This window comes from Falco naumanni, chromosome 1 (assembly GCF_017639655.2).
Source record: "Falco naumanni isolate bFalNau1 chromosome 1, bFalNau1.pat, whole genome shotgun sequence".
Lineage (NCBI taxonomy): Eukaryota > Metazoa > Chordata > Aves > Falconiformes > Falconidae > Falco > Falco naumanni.
The window spans coordinates 111,840,341-111,862,168 of NC_054054.1; the positions used below are offsets into that span (position 1 = coordinate 111,840,341).

Below are 21,828 nucleotides of genomic sequence, written 5' to 3' on the forward strand. Positions count from 1 at the left end.
TTTCCCAGGGCTCTGTTCCAGTAACAGAAACCTCAGACGGCACAGACCCCAATATCCAACTAAATGCACCATTTCCATAATGTTGCTACATGGAATAAAATCAGCTAGAATTCATTTACAGAATACATCTAATGAGTATTTTTCACACACATACTTACTTTAAAACTCTAAGCATAAAAATACACTGCAAAATTCCGTCTCTTTTACACTATTGCTTGGGATGGAACATATTCACTTATATAGAAAATGAAGTTACCTTATAAAAATCACCTATTTGGTTCTTATGATAAAAACGGATTAATACCCCAAACCATTCAGATTTTAATTGTACTTTCTTTCAGATAAAGGCCAGACTCTTCAAAACTCTCTGGAATTTGAAAGTACAGAATAATTATTACACTATTTCTGATGAGCCAAACATCTGTACACAAACATAGGTGTTACTAGAAAGAGTTTCTGTAGTAAATGTTGACACCGAGTATCAGTTAATACCACTTGTATATTTGCCAGTAAATCATGTCTTTCAGGAACAAACTACCCCTTCTTACCAAAAAAAAAGTAAAGGCAAGAATAAAGCCAAAAGACTTGATATGCTTCCACAGAAGGATCTCTGGCAGTGTCCACTGGTGAGTGCATTTTAGTAATTCCATTTCATGTAGGAATTCAAAATGGTCTGCATAGTAGTAATTCCTAGCAACGTATCACTGAAATTGAAATAAATCCGATACATCCTAGTAACAGCATATTAAAGCAATTCTAGGGAAGAGATGTGGGACAACATAACATCAAACAACAAAAGCAACAATTGTGTGTGACATTTTCAGTAACACTCAAACATGCTCCCCGCCAACATCTGTGAGACTGTGGCCATTTGAACTTGAAGGAAACCAACCTGCCCCTTCATTTCCCAATTTAAACAAACGGGTAAAAAAAAAAAAAAAAAAAAAGACCCAGATCACCGGGGCCCCCCCTCAACCTGAATACAACCACTGTCAGAAAGAGAACCTGACAACTTTAGAAGCCATTTATACAAGTTGTTATAGCAGAAAGGCACATCACTTGCACACCTAGTCCATCCCAACAGCCCACAATAGCAACCCAAGATCCACAAGTCATCCACAACAGACACACAATTCACTGCTGCTCACTTCCAAGTTCTGAGAATTGCAGCAGTTGCATTTACTAATACAGCATTCACTGTAGAAATGACTAGACTACAATGTGTAGAATTTTCTAACTCATAGTTTGCTTCCACAGCTCGGAAAAATCTGTTTTCCTTGCTCCACTTTAGACCTGAGATACAGACTCCTTGGTTGAAAGGCCAAAAGCAGTTCTTCCAGACCACAGCTCAAATATTCTGCCATGCACAGCTCTTCTGTGACAGTCCTCCAACAGGACTGGAAACTGTATTTCCTATGAGTCTGGAGAGCAGCAGGAATATGCCCCACTGGAGTTCTTAGCAGCAGCTAAATCCATCAGAAACACACAAAGAGCAAGAGAGAGACCTGTAAACCTACAGCAAGCTGCTGCTGAGCCACTGCAGAGAGCAGCAGAAATGGGAGAGAGCAGGAATTGGGGATGGAGGCTGGGGAATGCAGGTACTTCAACAGCAGGCAGCCAGGAAAGGGTCCACTATAGTAGAACTTACTCTACAGAGGGCAATGTACTGCTCAGGAAGGCTTTTTCTCTTTAAGCATCATTTATAAATGGTACCAGAAACAAGCAAGAAGAGGTGGTCCCAGCTTGGTAACTTTCCAAGGCTCATTTGAAAGCACTCAAGTTTTAGCCACAAACAGAAGTCAGTCTCTGTAGCCTGCCTCATTAAAAGAACTCTATAAATGCATTTATCTGTCTCTTCTAGGTTCTCTCCCTCCTTTTGACCTGCTAAATTTCTCAATACTCCGTGTTCGCAAATATTTGGTCAGCCACTTAGAAGTACAGCAGCGCTTTGCATACAGTAACATGCTCCAGGCCTCTGGCAGGCAACAGCACCTCCATCAGAGCGTGGTGCCTGTAGCAGGTGGACAGTATTTTACTTCATAGACCAAAATGCATTCCTGTTGTCATTCTCCCTCTCAAAAACAAGAACCTACCCTCAGGAGTACAGAGCACCTTCAGTGTCCCAGTCACAAGGCTAATGCTATTTACCAAATCGTATGCCAGCGGGCCTCCTTCCCAGTAAAGGTAACAGCTTTCTTTACCGTGCTGCCTGGCAGCCTGATTTCAGAGACTCCTGCTTTCAGAATGTGATTATGAGACATGACACCGAATGTGATCAGAATAAAGCCTGAACGATGCAGTATTTCAACCTCACCCACAAATGACCTTCTTTAGAGAAGCACAAATAACCACAAACAATTCTCTACCAAAGACAGACATATAAAATGCTATTGACGAAATATTTCCTTCCATTATACCCGGCATCAATCCACAGTTTCTAAAATTTAGGACTTGGCAACTACCATGGTCCCACTGAATACCTTAAGGTTCTTTCTTACGAGCATCTTGACCCTGCTTTTCTACCAAAAGTAGAAAGCATAAGATTATGCTCACCTGTAATGGGCAACTACATAACATTCCTGGAACAAAAAAATGAATAACATATTTCATAGACAATTTTTGTAAAAATTTACTTCAGAAAGAAATGCTCTTGAAGAAATTGCCTCTATTTTTATGCAGAAAACAGCTACCTAGAGTCAGTAACTGTACAAGTAACTATTTTATTCACAAAGTTAAGGTTTATCAAAGACGTGATCTTTAAGACAGACTTTTACATAATTCACTATATTTCTGATGTAATTAATCCTGTATAAAAAGTAAACAAGTACACTGTTTCTATATTCAAAAGTTTTGCGTTCTCTCAACCCAGCAGTGATTTTATTATTTATTTTCCCCTTTTACTGCCTTCCTTATAGATGTCCCACAGTAAACTGATAAAAGCAAGTATAACCATTACCTCCCTAGTTAATCTTTAGTCTCCCATAGAGGTGCTAAAGCAGAGATTATTGCTGCCTTATTAGGTCTGAGTTCTTAGCTGTAATTCAACTCCTTTATTAAAAAAAAAAAAAAAAAAAAAAAAAAAAAGATGTTTAGTCATCTCCTGATTGCCAACCCAAGTCGTAAAACACCATTCAGTCCCTACATTCAGATTCCTGTTGTTTAACAAATATCTGAAAACAGTCTTTATGAAATGCCCACTATGCACCCACTACAGGATCAAGCTCCAAACTGCTAGAATTACAACCCAAAGTTTAGGGGCAGGCAACCACTGCAGGCATACCTGGTATAAACAATGGCACACACTGCGAAGTTGTGGTGGGAACTCCGAAGAAGAATTAATGATTGCATGAAAAAATTTTTCTGTCATTTGCAAAAGACTCCGCTGGTTCTCTTCAAGACTTTCTGTAGGCTCCAGCCTGAAACAAACCCATAAATGTATGACCAGCAATCAAATAAATGATACTAGCTGTACTTATACGTTTGGAGTAATCCTACTTGTCAGGGTAAATAGCGATCTTAAGGAAATAGTTATGATCTTTTACACAAAAGTTTCCATCGATATTTTAAACTACAGAAGTTACAACGTATTTTAAAACACTGTAATAAACAGACAGCTGTAAGTGGGATTCTCTCACACCATGCCAAAGACACATACATAATTCCAACTGAGAACTGCATTATCAGTTTGATGACAGTTTCTATGAAAGGAATTTTGGAGGTAGACACAGATATTTGACAGTTAAACTACAAACAAGAAGGCCTATCTTTTTGTAAGCTACTTAAGAGACAAATACTTAAAAGTTTTTCTAAGAGTTAGCGACAATTCAAAGCAATAGAGCAACAGCTACTAAATCCAAGTCGTGATGTAAATCACAAGTAGTGATGTAAGAGAAATTAAATTTAAAAAAAATTACACAACATGCACTTATTCTGTCTTACTTCTGTAATTAATTCAATGACCTAAAGCAGATACTTTCTGGTACTACTGGAAATCCCCACATTAGTGGCCTACATAAAAGTATGAAGCAGCAAGTAGGAGAAGAGGTCCTGCAAGAGCTCTCTGCCTTCCTTACTCTCTCAGGGCTTAAGAGGACATGCAACAAAACTCATCTCGCTGTGTTGGGACGGCTCCATACAATTCTCCCTGGGTATAAGGATTGCAGATACAATTAATGTGTCTAGTAAAGTGAGGAGTGGAAAAGTATGGAAGTAGGAGAAAAATATTTGCCACAATGAAAAAGGAATCCTATTTATGACTGTGAATCGTTCACAAATAAATACGTTTGTTCCCCGCCTTTGAATCTCAAACCTTGTTGGATCCACCTCAAAGCTAACATGCTGCCACTCAGAGGATGTGATCACAGTCCTTAATAAAGGTTCCAAAAGCTTCTGCAAATATGTGGCACCATATACCTATGTAGAAAGAAAATCAGAACAGATGGCCAGATTGACATAGCCATTCACAGGAATGCTCCAAAATTCTGTGTTACAAAAGCCTGAAAACATTTGATTTGTTTTTGTTTAAGCCAGATTACTGCGAAATTTGTGTTTCTTCATTATAGTCTCACTTCTGAAACATAACTGTAATCAATTTCTGCAAGCATTTTAATTCACTTCCAATTTAGAGAAAACCATAGGTTGCTCTCTAATAACAACAATAACCAGATGGGATTCTTTCTTAGAGCACACTGACTCAACACTTGATCTCTGCACATAGCTTTTTAAACTGAAATGGAAGCATAAATAAGACCTCAGACTTTGTCTCCCATTTTTAAATTGCCTTTATATTTTTAAATTAAATCAGGAACAGTCTTCAAACTGGTACTGGCCCCTAAATCACTTTTATAACTAAACTAGTCAGAAGTTTAAAGACCCCACTATGACTCAAGATTACTTAGGAAAGGACTTTAAGATAACTAAAACTTTTACAAATGTTCAGATGTTTGTATCAAGTAAGTTATGTGTCCTAAATAACTAGTAATCTTTGTTGAAAACTACAAATCGCAAATGTTTTTGTTTCTGCAACCAGTTTTCTTCCTTACAATGCAGAATACATAGAGTAGGCAAGACGAAACATTTACTGTCTTGGAAACTTTCAAGAGGACTAATCGCAAACTTAAGCCTGACTGAGTCATGAGGTTTTGGCAGAAGGTTAGTTCCAGGAGGATTTTTATTTTTCAGCTGGGCCTGAACATATGAGACCTCCAAGATTTAGTTTATCAAACGTTAAAATGTTAAAAGCAGAAGTCCCTGAACATAACTGATGTTGAGAGCCGAGACTAACTTAAGCAGAGAGCCAAAGGCAACTCTGTACTATTTTCATCTAATCCAGTTACTGAAGTGCTTAATACCATAGATTAGTAGTTTGATATTTTTACATTCATAAACTTTTCCTGTTATTTAGAGAGAAAAATTAGATAATATACCTTAAAACAGAAAGTCATTATTTTACTGGCTAAGCTGTTTCCTCGGAAGAGTGTCTGCATGGAATCTGCTAGTTCAACTTCCTTTGAAAACATATTCCAGAGTAGCTGGTAGAGCAAGTGCCGGGAATCAAAGAGCGTGACCAGGACACGAGCTAGCTCATCCTTAAAAGAAGCAATGAAATGTTAATCTGACTAGCAGTGAGTTAAAGCAAGTATGAGAAAAAGAATTACAAAAAACATACCAAGCAGTTTGTACTAATGTCTTACATTTGCTATGGAGTCTTCCATGTAAGTATAAAATTAAGCACGCACAGTCTCTCTTCAAATCTTTCCTATGCTACTGCTTGTCTAAAAATCTGCCTCAGGGTATCCAGTCATACAAACTTATAATGGTTAGTCCAGATAGATAAGCAGTTATTCTGTATAACAAAGCCCAATTCATCTTCCTAAATTCTAGAGCAGAAAATACAGTTCTGTTTGTCTGCATTACAGCACACACAATCTGTAATAAATAAACCAGCTCAAACAGATGTATTTATTAAAATAACTGTATATGAAATTATTCCTAGACATTAACTAAAAATTTACTATAAAAACGCAGTTTAAAATCAAGATCTCTGACAATTAAGACTCAGTACGCTTTTCAAGAATATACTAAGAAAGGCTAGCTATCATGAACAGTAGGTCATATTTCTCTGTAGCAGATTGTTGTTAGACCCTTAATGTTTGTTTTATTTCAAGTGTTAATACTGTAAAAAAATGTAGGAAATAAAATGCATGAATCAACTTACCCACTGAGAACAAGGCACCACATTGGCTAAAGCCATAGCAATAGGAAGCTCCCCCTGATCACCCATCATTGTAACCAACTCCACCAATCTCTCAAATCGATCTGCTAGCACTGTTTCTGCTAACGTATCAAATTCTGTTCCCTGCTGCAGAATTTTGGTGAGGACTTCCATAAACGTAGCTCTTGTTTGGAGGTCTTTATGATAGCCCAAGCCTGATTAAAAAAACCCAGAACTACTAAGGAAGATGTTAAAATAAATTAAATACCAATGTCTTCATTATGTATTCATTTATGCACAGTTATCTCTAGCTACTTTACCTATTGAGTGCATTAGACCACTGTCCACATTTGCATTGAGCAAATTTGACATAGCAAGAACAGTGCAGTGCCGTAGTGAAGCTAGTCTTCGAGACATTCCACGTTTCCTGCCACCTGTTTGTGCACTTTCGTCTTCAACTTCACTACAGTCATTCAGAAGGTTCATAAACAGTGTGAAGTATCTTAAGAAAAAGAAAGAGACTTGGATAAGTAAAACAGATTCTACAAAGGCAACTGTCTGAAACTATTTGCATACAGTAGCAAATAGACAATAAGCCTCCCCCCCCGCAAAAAAAAAAAAAAAAAAAAAATCTCTGAACTGCCCCAAGTAATCTTTCTTGTAGCATAGTCCAAACTTCCACACATGTTGTAACGACCAGAAGACACTGCCCTAAAATGTGTACGTGGTTTTTCTCAAACCAAGCAAGTGAATTTCCCAAGCATGTCTTTACAAACAGATGTCATGAAAGAAATTAAGTTTCATGGATAAAAACATAATACCAAAGCAAGCTAATCCCTCCCATGAATTATGCATACATCTGCATTAAGCAGAAACAAAGCCAAATTTGTAATTGTTTTTTAAATGAAAATGCATCCATAAACCTAGGGGGCAAAGATGTGTGACATAGAATATATAAGTAGTAATTCCTGTTTAGATAATAAAATTATTTCTGCTAGAAGAAAAAAACAAACATAGTTTGTAATAAGTGTCATATGGTGCATCTACTTAGAGTCATTGTATAGAAAAATAGATAAAAGCCACTATTTACTTAAGAAATAACTGAGATTTTGCTTCCATCAACTCAACACCATCTCCTTCTTCAGGCTGCAGTGGAAGTCCAGCAAGAAGAGAGACCACTGCTTCCATACTTGCTTGGTCCAAATCTCTGAAAATTAAATTTTAAGAAGCTGTGAATCAGTTCAGTAGAATTAGTCTCTCCTTCTGCTTGATAATTTTCCCATCCAGTACCAAGTCCCTTCTTTTCCTTATGTATCTAAATGCAGGTGAAAAGAATCATTACTGAAAAAAAAAAAGTTACTCTAGTAAAGTTCTGTCCATCAGGAAAATAGCTATTACATTTTGTGGTACAGGGTCAAGCAATATATCTCCTAAGGACAACAACTGCAAACCAAACCTGTCATAAAAACCCAGTAAAGCATAAATTCAACACTATAATGTTTGATGATTTTCTTCTTCAGAATGCATCACATGAAGACATAGGTCCAGTAAATATTAGTTAAGACTATGCGTTAAATATATTTATATATAACATAAAATTTATATTTCAATTTTTGTCTTTTCCTTAAATTACTACTGCTAAAGGGAGTCCACTCAAGCCAGGTCATCTGTGTATCTCAAACACCACCTGGAACCCTGTTAGCGACTTTAGAAACAGCTTAAGAGTATTCTTTCTTACCTTGTCAGACATTTCACATCCTCATCTGTTGCTTGATTAGATGTTCCCATAACCCAGTCTGTCAAATATTCCACCATTTTGTTCCTATTACATATAGATACATTGCTTTAGCTTTGGGGGTTTTTTGGGTTGTGGGTTTTTTTGTTTGGTTTTTTTGTTGTTTTGTTGTTTTTTGGTTTTGTTTTTTTTTAAATAGCCCTTCCTTCAAACACACTTACAACTGCTGGCATCATTCTTAGTTATTACAAATTCAGAGTAAGAACTATTTGAAATACTACACACACTGAGGATGAACTGAACTAACCTTAGTATACCAAGTAATACCCTGGTCTCTATCACACAAAATTTTTACATGTGTTTAAGTATCTCCACAACTAAAATAAAATTTTAAATGCAGCACCAGGCTCTAAATTATTCTGAAGACAAAGATGGAGTACTATTCCTATACCAGGAATACTGGTGAGAGACAGGTTTTGATTTTTTTAAACATATAACCAAATGAAATTACACTTATCCACATTACACTATTCTAACAGTTATATACTTACCTAAATTTCATTTCTTGGCAAAATGAAAGGTCATCTCTCCTTTCCATCATTACTTCTACTAACTGACAAAGCTTAGTTTTTATTTGAATTGCATGTACCAAATTTCCAAGGACACGCACATACCTTAACAAAAAAGCAAAAAGATTAATTAAAGACTTCATGCTACTCCACACTACAAAGCCCACACATTTGACAAATCTTTTCAGCTCTGTGCTGGAACCTACACATTGGCACCCAGCAGACTTGTGTAATGGGTTAGCAAGTGGGCTACCCTCTCCCCTCCCACCCCAATTAAGGCTGCCCTTATAGCAGCTGAAGACCAGTACTGATTTTCTTCTGGCTAAAAAAGATTTCTAGTAGTATAAAACTGAACAAAAATCTGCCCTTCAGCTGGTTTTTAAACACAAACATCATTGTCTAGAAAAGAAAGCATGAATGCTTACAAGAATGGGGCTAAACTATGGAACGGCTAGTTCTTTAAAAAAACAATAAAGTCACCCTCTGTCAAAGTATTTTATGCTACAGTATAAATTATCTCCGTGATTACTGAAGCAGTCAGAACCATGTGAGAGACGATCAGAAAATCAGCTGTTGCTTCACCACAGATGCAAGCAGAAAAGATATAAACCAGAAGGCCCTACCTCACTTCTTAAATGTATTACCTAGTATAGGAAGGTCAACAGGATTTCTTACCTAACCAGATTTAGCATCATTGTCTCAATACTAGCTTGTCCAAGATGTTCTGAGCTCCCTTCTGTATGATTGTCAAGCAAATTCTTCATTATAGCAATGGTTTGCTCTACAAATTGTGTGTTGGTCTCAGTGAGCAAAACCTACAGGAAGAAAATTGTTGATCTTAATTCTTCACACACAAAACCAAAGAAAGGGTATTCATCAAATATACTGCAGCATTTAAAAAAAATTTGAATCCAATATATGTTAAGATTAGGTACGTCTATACTACCAGCCATAACTATTCTGAGAGCATTTTCACAGATTCTGTACTCGGAGTTCACTTAAGAATTCAAGAATGCTTTCAATTACCTGATGTTAAATACAATTATTATTAATGCATGCTGCAACATACAACCACAATGTTTGCAGGATCTTTTGTACAAAACATGAACAGCTATCAATTTCAATTACCTACATGAAAGACAAGACAGATGCTTTTTATTAAGACCCAAATGTGAACGAATATATCACCACTTTACCTGTCCTTGAGAATCAAAAAACTTGCTGATGGTATTCTTCAATTTGTTAAACAGCATTGGATAAAGTGCTGGACTCAACTCCAAACCCACCAGATCTTTAATATTAGTCCGTATCTGAAGTCCCACCTTCTCATGGTTACAGACCATCAGAGTCAATAATCGATCAATAAATTTGCTAACAGGAGTCTCTGCATTTCCCTCCGTGGACACCATCGATATCATGGAGCCCTTACGCTCATTGACAGGGCCCATAGGTGGGCTGTAGGTTGCTAACCCTGCGTTGCTACGATGCTGTAGGCACACTCCTCCAAGGGCACATAAGAATCCCGTCATGTTGATCCACTCTTGAAGAGAATCTGTGTCAGATAAGTCTATGGAGCCTCCCCCACTAACATGCGACATTCGCCTCTTAACAATTGTCTTATGAAGGCTTTCAGTAACCTGAAAAAGAATGGCTGAAGATGAAACCTCTTCAATTAAACATAACTAATGGACAGAGTCAGAATTTTAAAGTATTCTGTAACACATCCTGCCATTTACAATTCCAGTCTCAAGAATTTTCTAAGATTCACCTTTTATACTTAGTGATACTATGAACAGAAAATTATAGAGGCACTGTTTTTAGAGAAGCTGAAAAAGGCTAAAAAGGACTGAAGGCCTAGTCAGTTCCCTGCTCTGCACCAGGGTAAAGCGTATTTAAACCATGACAGCCAGCAGCTTGTTTAAAAATTTTCAGTAAAAACGATTTCATAATTTCTGTGGTAGTGCTCCAGAGTTCTATTTTGTTTTCAATTTCTTTTAAGTTTTTAAGCTCAACCTCCATCTTCCTTACAGCAATTCAAGTGAAACTACTTCTTGGTCTCTTAGTAAGCATAGTGGGGACAACTGATTACCATTATTTTTCTGGAATATTTTCATGGAGCTTAAGTCTGCCTACAAAACTAATTTCCTAGATTAAAATTCAATTCCTTAAAATAAATAAGCTTAAATAGTTATTTTAAATTTCTAAAGGGTTGAACCTATGGAAAAATTCATAGTCACCTGCCCATCTTCCATTTTGGTCTTTGGATAGTTAAGGATTAGTTTGGTAGCTTGTTCCCATTTTGCATGTGTATCCTCCCAGGCCTAAAATAAAACATACCGAGATTTAACTTCAGAACTACTTGTAGCAACAGTATTTTCTGTTTTCAAAAAAATATGCATGCAAAGAGTATATAAATTCAGTTTACCTCTGTGTTGCCCGCAGTTGGATGTTCAATGCGTCTTAGTAACGCCATCACTCTTTTCTGAAGAGCTGCTCTCCCTATAAAAGGGCAGAGAACAGTTAGTCAAGTTTTTTGAAAACCTGCCTACATCAAATAAGAGATCTTTGAAAGTAATTATTAAATTAACAGAGCAACATATCCCCTTAAAGTGTTTAGGAAAAGGATTATTCTTGTTACACTTCAAAATCTTCATGAACTTAAGCACCCAAATTCCCTGCGCTTTCTAACAATTAATTCAATGATTAAGATATTCCAGTGAAAGCAGAAGTAAATCGTATAAAGAATCTCAAACTGTTTAATGAACTCAAATGCAAATAACAGTCTTACTATACAGGTAGGAAGGATTATTCATGATTCTTACCTGTTGACATCATATTGCTAACAGATGCAAACTCCATGAAAGTATTGTAGTTTGGCAAAAAATTATGCACTGAGACTTCATCTACTCCACATCTGATATCTGCTTCCTCACAGAGGTGACGGAAACAAGACATTGCAACAAGGACTGCCTCAATATCTGGGCTCCACAAAAACATGTATAAGGCGACTTCCAATTTTGTTTGGGCTTGGCGGCAAATTGGTGTTCCACTGCATCCTGCTGCACTTTCCTTTGGAAACAGAGAATTCAGAATTTGGTAATATTGCTTATGAATATGGCAACTTTATCAAAATTCAGCCTTATCCAAATTGTTCTTTAAAACTGCTTTTATTCTAGACAAGATCAGAGCTCTTACATGCTGTTGCACAAACAGTGGCTAAGAACCTGCTCCTTTCACAAGGATAACCATGTACTTAGGAAAATTTTATTGATACTGGAAAAGTGTATATTAAAAAACAAAATGGAACTTTTGGCTCGTCAAAGATGTTCTAAATATTCTCTTTGGTTTTTTCCTGCAGCTAGAACTCATAGTACAGATAGGCTTGAGAAACTTGTCTGTCAAAGGGTATACCTTACTACTTGAATTTATGATCCATCACAGTACATTCAAACTGCATGCAATACTTTAAAAACTGAGATTTCAGATTTATTAACAAGACTAACGTGTAGGGATGCTATGTGCAATCCTAAGAAAAAAAAATATTCACCAACATTTTAACTTGAAAGAGGTGTTAGTCTGAAACATCATTATTAACCAGCATATCAGATGCATACATCACTGCAGGATACAGATGTCTTTTCATCCTCAGAAATAATTATTTTCATTTTTTTTAAATTACTTTCAAAGTAATTTAATTTCTACTCACACACAGGTTTTCCTCCCCAAGCGTTAAGAATTATCATCATGTATTACTTACCATGGAAGAATTCCCTTTCCCTTTCCTGAGGGTAGCTCCTGGAGTGCAGCGTATCATTTCTTCATGGTCGAGAGAAATTTGACTAGTTCCACCTCCAGAAACATCATAGAGGAAGAGAAAGTGGCAGGAACTCCTATCTGATTGCTATAAAGAGAGCAAAGGAAAATAAGAAGTCAACTTTTTTTAAAAAAGGGTAAAAAGGATAGATTTCAGGAAGGTAAAAAGCTCTTCAGCATCTACATAGTACTTTTCACACTGGTGCTCTCACAGCTTTATAAAGTTTCCCATACTAATGGTATCTTAGAATGGTATTTCCCCTTAAGAAATTTCTCCACAGTCATCTTCAAAAAAAAATCACCTTGAGGCAAGCACATAATGATGCCTTTTCCTCCCTTCCTTGGAGCCTCTGATTGAAGTAAGCATAAAATGATGCCTTTTCCTCGCTTCCTCAGAGCCTCCTGAAAGCACCATAGGCTTCTTGGTTTTACTCCACAGGATGCACACTAACATAATTATAATTTAGTTGTAATTAAGTCTAAAGAAGCCAAACTCAGGGGTACTGTACATTTTATTCTATATATTTTATAATTCATCAGAAAAACAGGAACTGAAAGTATGAAGCACAGCTCTATTATCTTTTTCTGATACTGATATTACTGAACATCCTCTAAGCACTACGAGGAAATAGATTTTTTAAAACAACTAATTAATTATTAAATGGAAGGAGAACGATGATATTAAGCATGCTCTCTATTTGAAGGACAGCTGATTTCCACTTAGAGGCCAAATGTAAAAGTCTTCCTGAATTCATAAAAAGCCAGAACGCCCAAGGACTTCAGCTGTAATATGTGAGATTGTATTTTACAAATATGTATTAAACTGGTGATACCAAAGGAAAAAGCCTATGACTTGGCATCAACACAGATAAAAAAATAATGTCCACCAGTAACAGAGCTACCACAGTTAAAAAGGAAAGAAAAAAGTCACTTGAAAAAATCCTTCTCCTGAAAGAGGACATTTAAAGCATGCTATATACTACACGTAAGACAGTATTCTTCTCATTTTAGCATTATCTACTTTCAGGTCAGATAGAAAAAACAGAAACCCTTCACTTCTTCTCGCAGATCTTTAATTCAAAAAGTAACATAGCAAGTCTGGTTTTAATTCTAGCAAGTATAGCATTACAATGTACGTTTGGCTCGGAAAAAGTCCCTTGAGATTATTGGAAAGAAGCAAGTCAGAATTCTAGGAGTAATGCGAACATGAGATCCAGAAAGAAAAATTTCATCCATGAAGAAGTATTTTTATCATTACTAACCTTCCCTTTTTCTCACCTTGTGGACTATTCCCCTTTGTATTACACAAATAAGTATAAGGTACCAGGTTTCTGCAAAACATAAGTTTTCCAGGCGAGTAATACAACCTGTGTAGCTGAAGTAAGAGGGAAAAAAATCCTAAAGCTAACTTCGGTTAACAGCTCTAATCGAGGGTGCCTCACAAAGCACTGTCTCTTAGCAGAGAGGAAATCAGGAAACAGAAAGTGTAGGTGTAGCTATTAAATCTCTTCCAATCATAAAAATGACCCAGTAAACAAAGGGAGTGACAAAACAGAGCAATTCATTTTAATGAATTTAACAGACAGATGTTAACATTTACTTACTTTGTTTTTTAGAAGAAATTTATTCCTACAGATGAGAATCTCTCGTAGCCACTTGAGGATTTCTGTACTGCTGAGCATCTGATGACTAGTCAGTTTCTTGCAGATATAAAAAAGCATTTGTGAACTGCAGCAAAATGAAATTCAGCATTAGCTTTCTAATCTACTAACATTTTGGAAGATATTACTACATTTTACACAGAAATAGGCAATTAGCATTAATATCCTACACATATACTAGCATCATCTTTTAAAATGTATAATAGATAAAATATAGGTGTGTACTTTAAATGACAAGCTCCCCTTTGACCCTTCCCACCGCCCAGCTGGCCTTTTTAGTTCCCTAGAGGAAGTTAAGCAATTTGGGTACTTGTTAGAAGTCCAGACTCCAGGGCTGTCGATTCAGAAGTCCTCCATTTATCCACAGAACAGATACAGCACAGACAGTGGCAGTACAAGTTTACCTACACTGCTCTGATAACGTGTCTCAACTCTGTTCTGGAAGGAACACATCTAGGGATGTTCCTTCTTCATATCCATTCAGGCCTCACACTCTCTGTTAAAACTGCCAAAGGGTCCAAATTAGTGTCAATTTTAATGGGTTTGTCCCCCAGCCCGAACAGACCACAAACTCATCTCTACTATTAGAAATTACAGCAATGAGTTTCCACTATAGCCCACCTAGGCAGGGCTCAGCCCCAAACCTATCCCATAACAAGCCCCTTAAGCTATATTTAGCAGCCATGCAGGCCAATTTGTTGATGCTGGTAAGAGTGTTCCTCCTAGACTGTTGTTCCCTTTCTTCTCAAAGAAAACATCAGTACCAATTCAGATTAGATCACCAATTTTACTTTTTTTCCCCATTATTTAGCTCACTCAATTCTTAGAATTCTCAGTTTACAGATTGCTGTTTTTTGGTTTAGCATTTTGTGTAATTTTGACTCTTTTGGGACTTGATTTCCCTTAATATTCTCCAAGAAATCAACTGCAACAGCTGCTATGAAGTCATAAAAAAGCAAGACAACTTTAATGAATTAAAATTGATTTAAATACAGAAAACAGACAAATGGAGATCACAGGTCAGGGCAAACTACTACCTTCTTTAGGTGAGGGCTTCAGAATCATGATTAGCAAATCCACACTTCTAGAACTGCCTTGCATTACCCTCCCTCAGCCCCGGAAGGATAAAATAGAATTTAAACAAGCAGTAAACACCTGAATGGGGGGGAGGGGGGGGGGGGGAAGTCTCTAACTTTTCAAACTAATCATTTCTACACCTTAATATCAGGGTGAAGAGACTCATTAAAAAAGCCAGCAAAAAGTTTATTATCTTTATTAAATTCATATACTATAAGATACAACCTTTTCATGAATACACATAATAATTTTGACTGCAGATTCATGCTGGTATTGCATAGCTTTCCCAGAACATTCACAGCTATTTCAGAAGAGAAGACAAATCAAAACAGCTATTTCTCTAATTTACAAAAGTTAACTTACATACCTAATTTCCCAGAATGTTTCTATAGGTGCGTCAGGATTCCACAAGTCAATGCTGTCTAACTGGTGAAGAACTAGCAAGGCCTAAATTCAAAACAAAGTAGAGTTGCACTTTGGCAGAAATTTACAAAGTATATCAGCACAGGCACAGAAACAGACACAATCACCTATGAATTACACTGTTTTAAAACAAGAAGAGATATAAAAAGCATTTTATCTAAAAGTATTGTTAGTCCATGTCAGAAGTATTTCACTTAATCTTTGTTACATATTTATAAGCCAAACCTATAGGTTTTACCTTGTATTTCCATACAAAACCATAGGAGACACACAGACACAATGTTTCTAAAATAAAGAGTTTGGCTTAAATACTTACTTAATGTCCAGCTGCAAAAAAAAATTATGCAACCAATTCTACAGATATAAGCTTCTAGTGGCAACAAGTTCTTTGCCAAGTCAGGACAGGCAAGTACTTTGCTCTTCGCAACCACTCCCTGGCACAAGCAAAAACTTAGCTAAGAGGAGGTTCTGACCACATCCAAGAGCATACTGGTGAACTATGACCAAAGCTTTAAACTCTGCTTTTGATTTAGTCAGATTAACTACAAACATTTCAAAAATCAACTCAAATTAGCTGATAAAAAGGAAACTGGTCAAAGGCTACAAAGAAACACAAAAATATTGATTAGAAGTTGTTTATTCTTAATTATATCAACCAACTACAGCAAACAAAAATCTCTCCTCTTATGTCACATATTACTTGGGGGTGTCTGATACACAGGCAGACAAATCTCCACTTGGTGAAAATACACTCATTAAAGACAGAAATGTGAAAGCCTTAGCTACTTTTCTGACAAATTAAAAACTTTGGTGCAAAGGAATTGTTGGAATACTGTTAAAAATGACATCTGAAAAACAAACAACCCATAGTGTGGTCCAACAATATTTAAGTAGTTATTTCAAATTGCTTCCTAGCTTAAACAAATACTCCAGAGCTTATTTGCTAACCTACTAGTCAAAAACAGACACAAGAGGCCAATTCTCAGCTAGTTAAGCCAATAATTAGGTAGACTGGGGATCAAGACCAGTAAAGAATCAAGACTGAACAGTACACCAAAATTAAATAACGTAATGGCCAAAACTTTCCAATCACTGGGTTCCCATAAATGACCATAAGGCTGTTACTACCCAACATAAACTTCCACAGAGACTTTCACACTGAAAAGGATTATTCTTATACAAGAAATATTCTTGAATTAGACCAGTTAACAATCAAGAAATACATATTTCATATTGATAATTAGTAGTATATTAACACTATTTGCAGCAATTCTTGTTGAGGCAAGGTTTAACCAAAAAGCCTTATTTCACCTACTAAAAATCAAATATTTATTTAAAGCTTTAATAGTACATAAATTTTTTCAGTCTACCTATGGAAACCCCAAACATGAAAGCTGTCAATGAAGCACATATGCTACAATGCACTTTTCAGAAGGGGAATCTAAAGAAGGCAGGATAGTAACAGGCACCATGGACTGAAAAAACAAAACTCTTCCTGTTGCACTATGCACAAGGAGAAGCTGAAGCCTGCTTTCGCTGGATATGAAGTGCCTGGGAGACCCACAGCAGCAAAAAATGTTACAACTGAACTGGTGAAGTCACAAAATCAGCAACTTTGCATGGAAAGGCCAAAAATCAGAAGTAACTTGGTGATTTGTTAGCTGCTTCAAGTGAAAGCTGGCAGGAAGGTTTCAGTAGCCTTAAATATCCTATCCATCCCTCCCAAACACACAACCTCCTCTGATTCACAACAGAACAGAAGCCCAGCCACTGCCTTAGGCATTTTTCTCACAGTCATTTAGAAAACACACAAGAGAAAGGGCAAGCTTAATGGTGCTCTCAGCAGAGATGGAACAGAGGAACTGTCAAGCTGCATTTGATCACCACCAGGGATGAACAAACCATATAAAGGGACACAGGGCTGTCACAAGAGGCAGAATGAGTTGCTCTTTAAAATTTTCTTAGAGGCCTCTCCTGTAAAACCTGCAGTGCAGGAGGCATTTAGGAAAAGATCAATAGAGATCAAACTCTAAAACACAGAACTTCACGGCTAATACTTCAGAGCTTCTACAACACCCTTGATTTGTCTGTGTACTAATCATTTGGTATAGAGAACATTTACCCCTTACCTCCATGGCTTCTTGTGCTATATCTGGCATGCTGGACTGCGGAACAAGTTGTACAAGACCTGTAATTAATTCAGCCGTGCTACCTTGTGTCTCAGGACCTTGCTTTCTTGGGTTCTACACAGCAAAAAGAAAAACAAGTTTAAATTGCAAAACTTTTTAATGACTGACCATGTTACTGGCCTCTACAGCAGATTCCCATAATTAAACTAAGTAGATTTCTGGATCTTTGAGTACATGGGGGGGGGGGGGGGGGGGGTTGTTTGTTTTTTTCCCCACAACTATGATACCCCGTGCATATCACATCTTTGACAGAATTGAAATATTTTTAAATTAAACATTAAATAGACCTGAGAAAATGGAAGATCTAAGACCACATCTGTCCTTCTACTCACTGAAATGATGACTGATTTCTCCCCCAAACTTACTTTAGTTTTCTTCTTCTATTCCCCTCTCCTCCCTTCAGTGTTAGAGAGCTTTATGCTCCAATGCATTGTGTTGCCCTGGTTCTGTAAAATTTCTTAGTTTCTTTTTGGTTTTGTCTTTTCCTTTGAAAGCACAGAAGCATTATGACCAGAGAAAAGGCTGAGTAGGGTAGTATCCTAGATGCCAGGTTTATGGGTTTGATTTTTATTCATTTAGTAGCTTCAGAAATAAATTTTACTATTAATGAATAGTTTGATATACTTACACACAGCAAAAGCTTTGGATCAGCATGGATCAGTTTTACCAAAGATAACAGCAAGAACTTGTAGCTTCTGGTTTCCAAATCAGTAGGTTTTTCTTTAAATTTAAGGCTTGTCATTTTCTCCTTAAATGTAAGACTCTGATGGAAGGAAAAATCACAGACATTGTCAGTAAGGCAGTCTACATAGCAGTTGTAATTAAACATCTAAGTGTATTGTTTTTATAATCTGTAATTCATGAAAAAGTTTAAAAGTATACAAAATTTACTCAAGTATAGTCACATAGCCTTCTACTTAAAAATCCCCTTTTACATACGCATATGCTATCACTTATTGTATCTTTAAAGTTTGCTTAAGAGTTGTTTTAGTGAGCTGCACGTGTACGTAAGAAGTTTTTGCATAAGACAAACTGTGGCAAAAGAAAAATGGATAAAACTACCAAAAAGAATTTACAGGAATTTTTCTCCGGTCAGAGAAAGAAATAAATGTATCCAAGTAAGCTTGAATACATGAGAGGGTAGGGAACTTTTTTCCAAAGGGAAAAATAGTCTCTTTATTTTCTGCCATAATCACAGTCCAGATGATAGCATTTTCATCTTTAAGACCTCTGAAAAACGAACCTTTCAGTTTTCACAAGGAACACAGTCCACCGTTTAAATAAAAAAAAAAAAACCACTAGTTCCATCTGAAAAAAAAAAATAATAAATCAGTAAGCTACTTCTGTACCAGCCAACTTCCTTATATGAAATGGAGGACATTTTAAGGTATGCATTGACGGTTCACATAACGTGTTCTGGTTTGACTCCAATGTGAATTATATCATATTCTACCCCTGCTGTTCACACAACAGAATCCAGGTAGCAATATGACCAACACATTCAACAAATGCTTATATACAGTACTGGCTGCGAAACAAGTGTATATGGATACTACTAGTTGTAAGGATTTAAAAAATAGAGTTTATGCTTCAATGCTACAGCCCTTCAAAGTGAACACCTTGTTGTATGGCAATCAACAGCAGTTTCTTCATCTCAACAAAAGCAATCTGGATGCATGGTAAAGTCTACGAAAAATAATATAAATATATATACGTGCGTGTGTGTATATATATACACGCATACGTATATATGGTGAACTCAAGTTAACTGGCCCCCACTATGTCCAAAGACAAAATATTTTCATCTTTCTCAAATAAGTTTACAGAATTTATATTTTCATTAATTTTAATCTTTTATCAGCAGGGATTAAATTAGTATTTTTGCTTACAGCTACCAAAATAGTTAAGAGACAGTAAGTTTGGACGAAAAACTGCCACTGTGGATATTCAACACAAGACAGAATACAACGCTCTTTAGAAAGTCAGCTTTTTAAACTATTTTGTCTAGTTTATTATTTGCTGAGATCTCAACGAATAAAACAAATTTGGTTTTCATTTTCACTAAACTTTGAAGTTTTGAAAAAGAAAAAACTAGCTTGAAATCATCCTCAAGGTTAACTGAAAAGATATAGTGTTGTATAATTAAGTTCTACAAAAAATTAGAACCTCATGCTATCTTGTTAAATAGTTATTGTGAAAATAAACAGAATAAAGTCTACCACATAAAAAGCATCCTATCAAGAAATTGATACCACACTGGTAGAGGTAACTAATGCTGTGCTAAACCTTAGTTTGTTACAGTTAAGGGAACTGGGAGAAGAGGCACATGGCCAAAGAAGCTGATTTGTTTCTGTGAAGAGATTTATTTACTTCACACAATCGAAACTAAAGACTATCAAGAAACAAAGATGGGGACATGACTGCTCTCTGCAAATACATCAAGGGGATAAACACCAGTCTGAAGCTAACAGACAACACTGGAACAAGAACAAATGGGGATAAATTAGACATAAATAAGTTTAGGCTGGAAATTAGAAAACATCAGAGTGGGAAGATTCTGGAAGAGCACCGTGATGGGAAAAGTAGGGGGCAGAAAGAAATTAACAAAACCGACAAAAAGCCTTTCCTTCTAGGAAGGAGCTCAACTGGTTGTGAAAGGGTTTGCCTTGCAATTGCCAAAAGCAGAAGAGGTCTCCTCCAGCCCTACATTCTCATGTAAAACATGCTACCTTCTGTATCCCAGGTGAAGGGAGGTGACTGCAGTGGTAACTATGCACAGAAAAGTCAGAGCAAGGAAAGGCTTTTCTGCGGTAGTTACAATGGGTCATACTTACAGCAACAGAGGCCCACTGCCATGCAAAACAGTGACTGGTTGGCATCTGACCATGTCAGCGACAGCAGCCAGTAAGAACAGAAAATAAGAAGCAGAAGACAAAGCACCACCAATCAATGTCAGAGTTGCCATTACAATACCCCTGCTATTTTCTCAACAGATGAATATATACATGTAAAAAGCAAGTTCAACATGTCGTAGCTTTCAACTAAAGGTATTTTGATTATTTGCTTTCATTTGAGAAGCCAAATAGGAATATTTTCATGTATCATTTTAGGCCTTCTATAAACAACCAACCATGTTCACTTGACACGTCAGAAGTCCTAAATGGAAAGTTCAGAAGCAAGGCAACACAGCTACATGTGAACTTACTACAAAAATTTGGACGAACTATAAATTTGAATGTACTTAAGACTTTTTCCAAGACAACCAAGAATACTGACTTTATTTCATCATGCTTATAAAATCTTTTACTTTGTTGCTGTCACCAAGACCAAACAGTCAACTTGCTCAACAAAAAGCAAGCAAGACAAATGAAGAGAAGTGATATTCATGCCAATCATGGTAAAAGCATTGCCGTTTTCAGAAATTATCTTCACATACAGAATGCTTTGGCGTTTCAGATTAAACAAGAATGGACATATTACCTAGCTATTCACACAGCAAGAAAGCTTACAATGAACAGTTAGCCACAGAGGACAGTTACAGAAGAAATACTTCTATGTTACCAGTTCAAAAGCACATGAAAACTGAGAAACATACATCGCTAACTGAGTAGAAACAGTTAGTCAATATACCGAAACCTGCAAGGTTTACAGAGCATGTATGGCGGCTCTCTGTTGCTTTTTGAATTGCAATGTTCTTCCCCCCTCTAGTTTCCAGTCTAAAGTTAATGACTAAAAAAGCTGGAATGGGATGGAGACACGGGAAAAACAACAGGTTTGTGTTTTAACAGCTTCTTTAGAAGTCTTACCGGAGTCATGCGAATTGCTGGATGTGCCCCACAGCCTTGAATAGCTTTGTGAAGCGTCTCACTGAACATGCTTCGGAGCTCCATGGAGTGGCAGTACACAGCATCAATCTTGGGCCACCAGTCCAACGCAGACTAAAACAAAAACACAGAAATGCTCAAATGTTAAACTGGTAATATCAGTTAAGACTATGATTGATGTTAGTCCTCTAAGAGTTACAAAAGCCACGGGATAACTAACCTTTACAGATGAGTATTTTACACAGTATTACACAGTATTTTGCATTCTTATAATAAAACTCATAATATTTAAGAGAATTGTAATAGAAGCAATACTTTCAACT

The 21,828-nt window shown here is 36.6% G+C and overlaps 1 protein-coding gene across 7 annotated transcripts in view; it reads right to left on the bottom strand.

The window, feature by feature from the left end:
* The window catches only part of NF1 (neurofibromin 1), a 103,102-nt gene that overhangs the window by 59,749 nt on the left and 21,525 nt on the right, over positions 1-21,828 (bottom strand). For 3 of the 7 annotated variants that reach the window (XM_040578410.1, XM_040578427.1, XM_040578389.1), the window contains exons 12-31: positions 21,488-21,619; positions 20,516-20,560; positions 18,310-18,444; positions 17,622-17,735; positions 15,437-15,516; positions 13,936-14,059; positions 12,276-12,419; positions 11,341-11,587; positions 10,944-11,017; positions 10,756-10,839; positions 9,715-10,155; positions 9,194-9,333; positions 8,501-8,623; positions 7,953-8,036; positions 7,305-7,421; positions 6,535-6,716; positions 6,218-6,429; positions 5,427-5,588; positions 4,310-4,413; positions 3,281-3,416 (exon numbers count right to left, since the gene is read on the bottom strand). In XM_040578410.1, the coding sequence (XP_040434344.1) occupies positions 3,281-3,416; positions 4,310-4,413; positions 5,427-5,588; positions 6,218-6,429; positions 6,535-6,716; positions 7,305-7,421; positions 7,953-8,036; positions 8,501-8,623; positions 9,194-9,333; positions 9,715-10,155; positions 10,756-10,839; positions 10,944-11,017; positions 11,341-11,587; positions 12,276-12,419; positions 13,936-14,059; positions 15,437-15,516; positions 17,622-17,735; positions 18,310-18,444; positions 20,516-20,560; positions 21,488-21,619 (2,880 nt within the window). Of the gene's footprint in view, positions 1-3,280; positions 3,417-4,309; positions 4,414-5,426; positions 5,589-6,217; positions 6,430-6,534; positions 6,717-7,304; positions 7,422-7,952; positions 8,037-8,500; positions 8,624-9,193; positions 9,334-9,714; positions 10,156-10,755; positions 10,840-10,943; positions 11,018-11,340; positions 11,588-12,275; positions 12,420-13,935; positions 14,060-15,436; positions 15,517-17,621; positions 17,736-18,309; positions 18,445-18,924; positions 18,970-20,515; positions 20,561-21,487; positions 21,620-21,828 lie in introns of those variants that run through there. The other 4 variants (XM_040578425.1, XM_040578399.1, XM_040578420.1 and 1 more) reach the window with 3 other exon arrangements.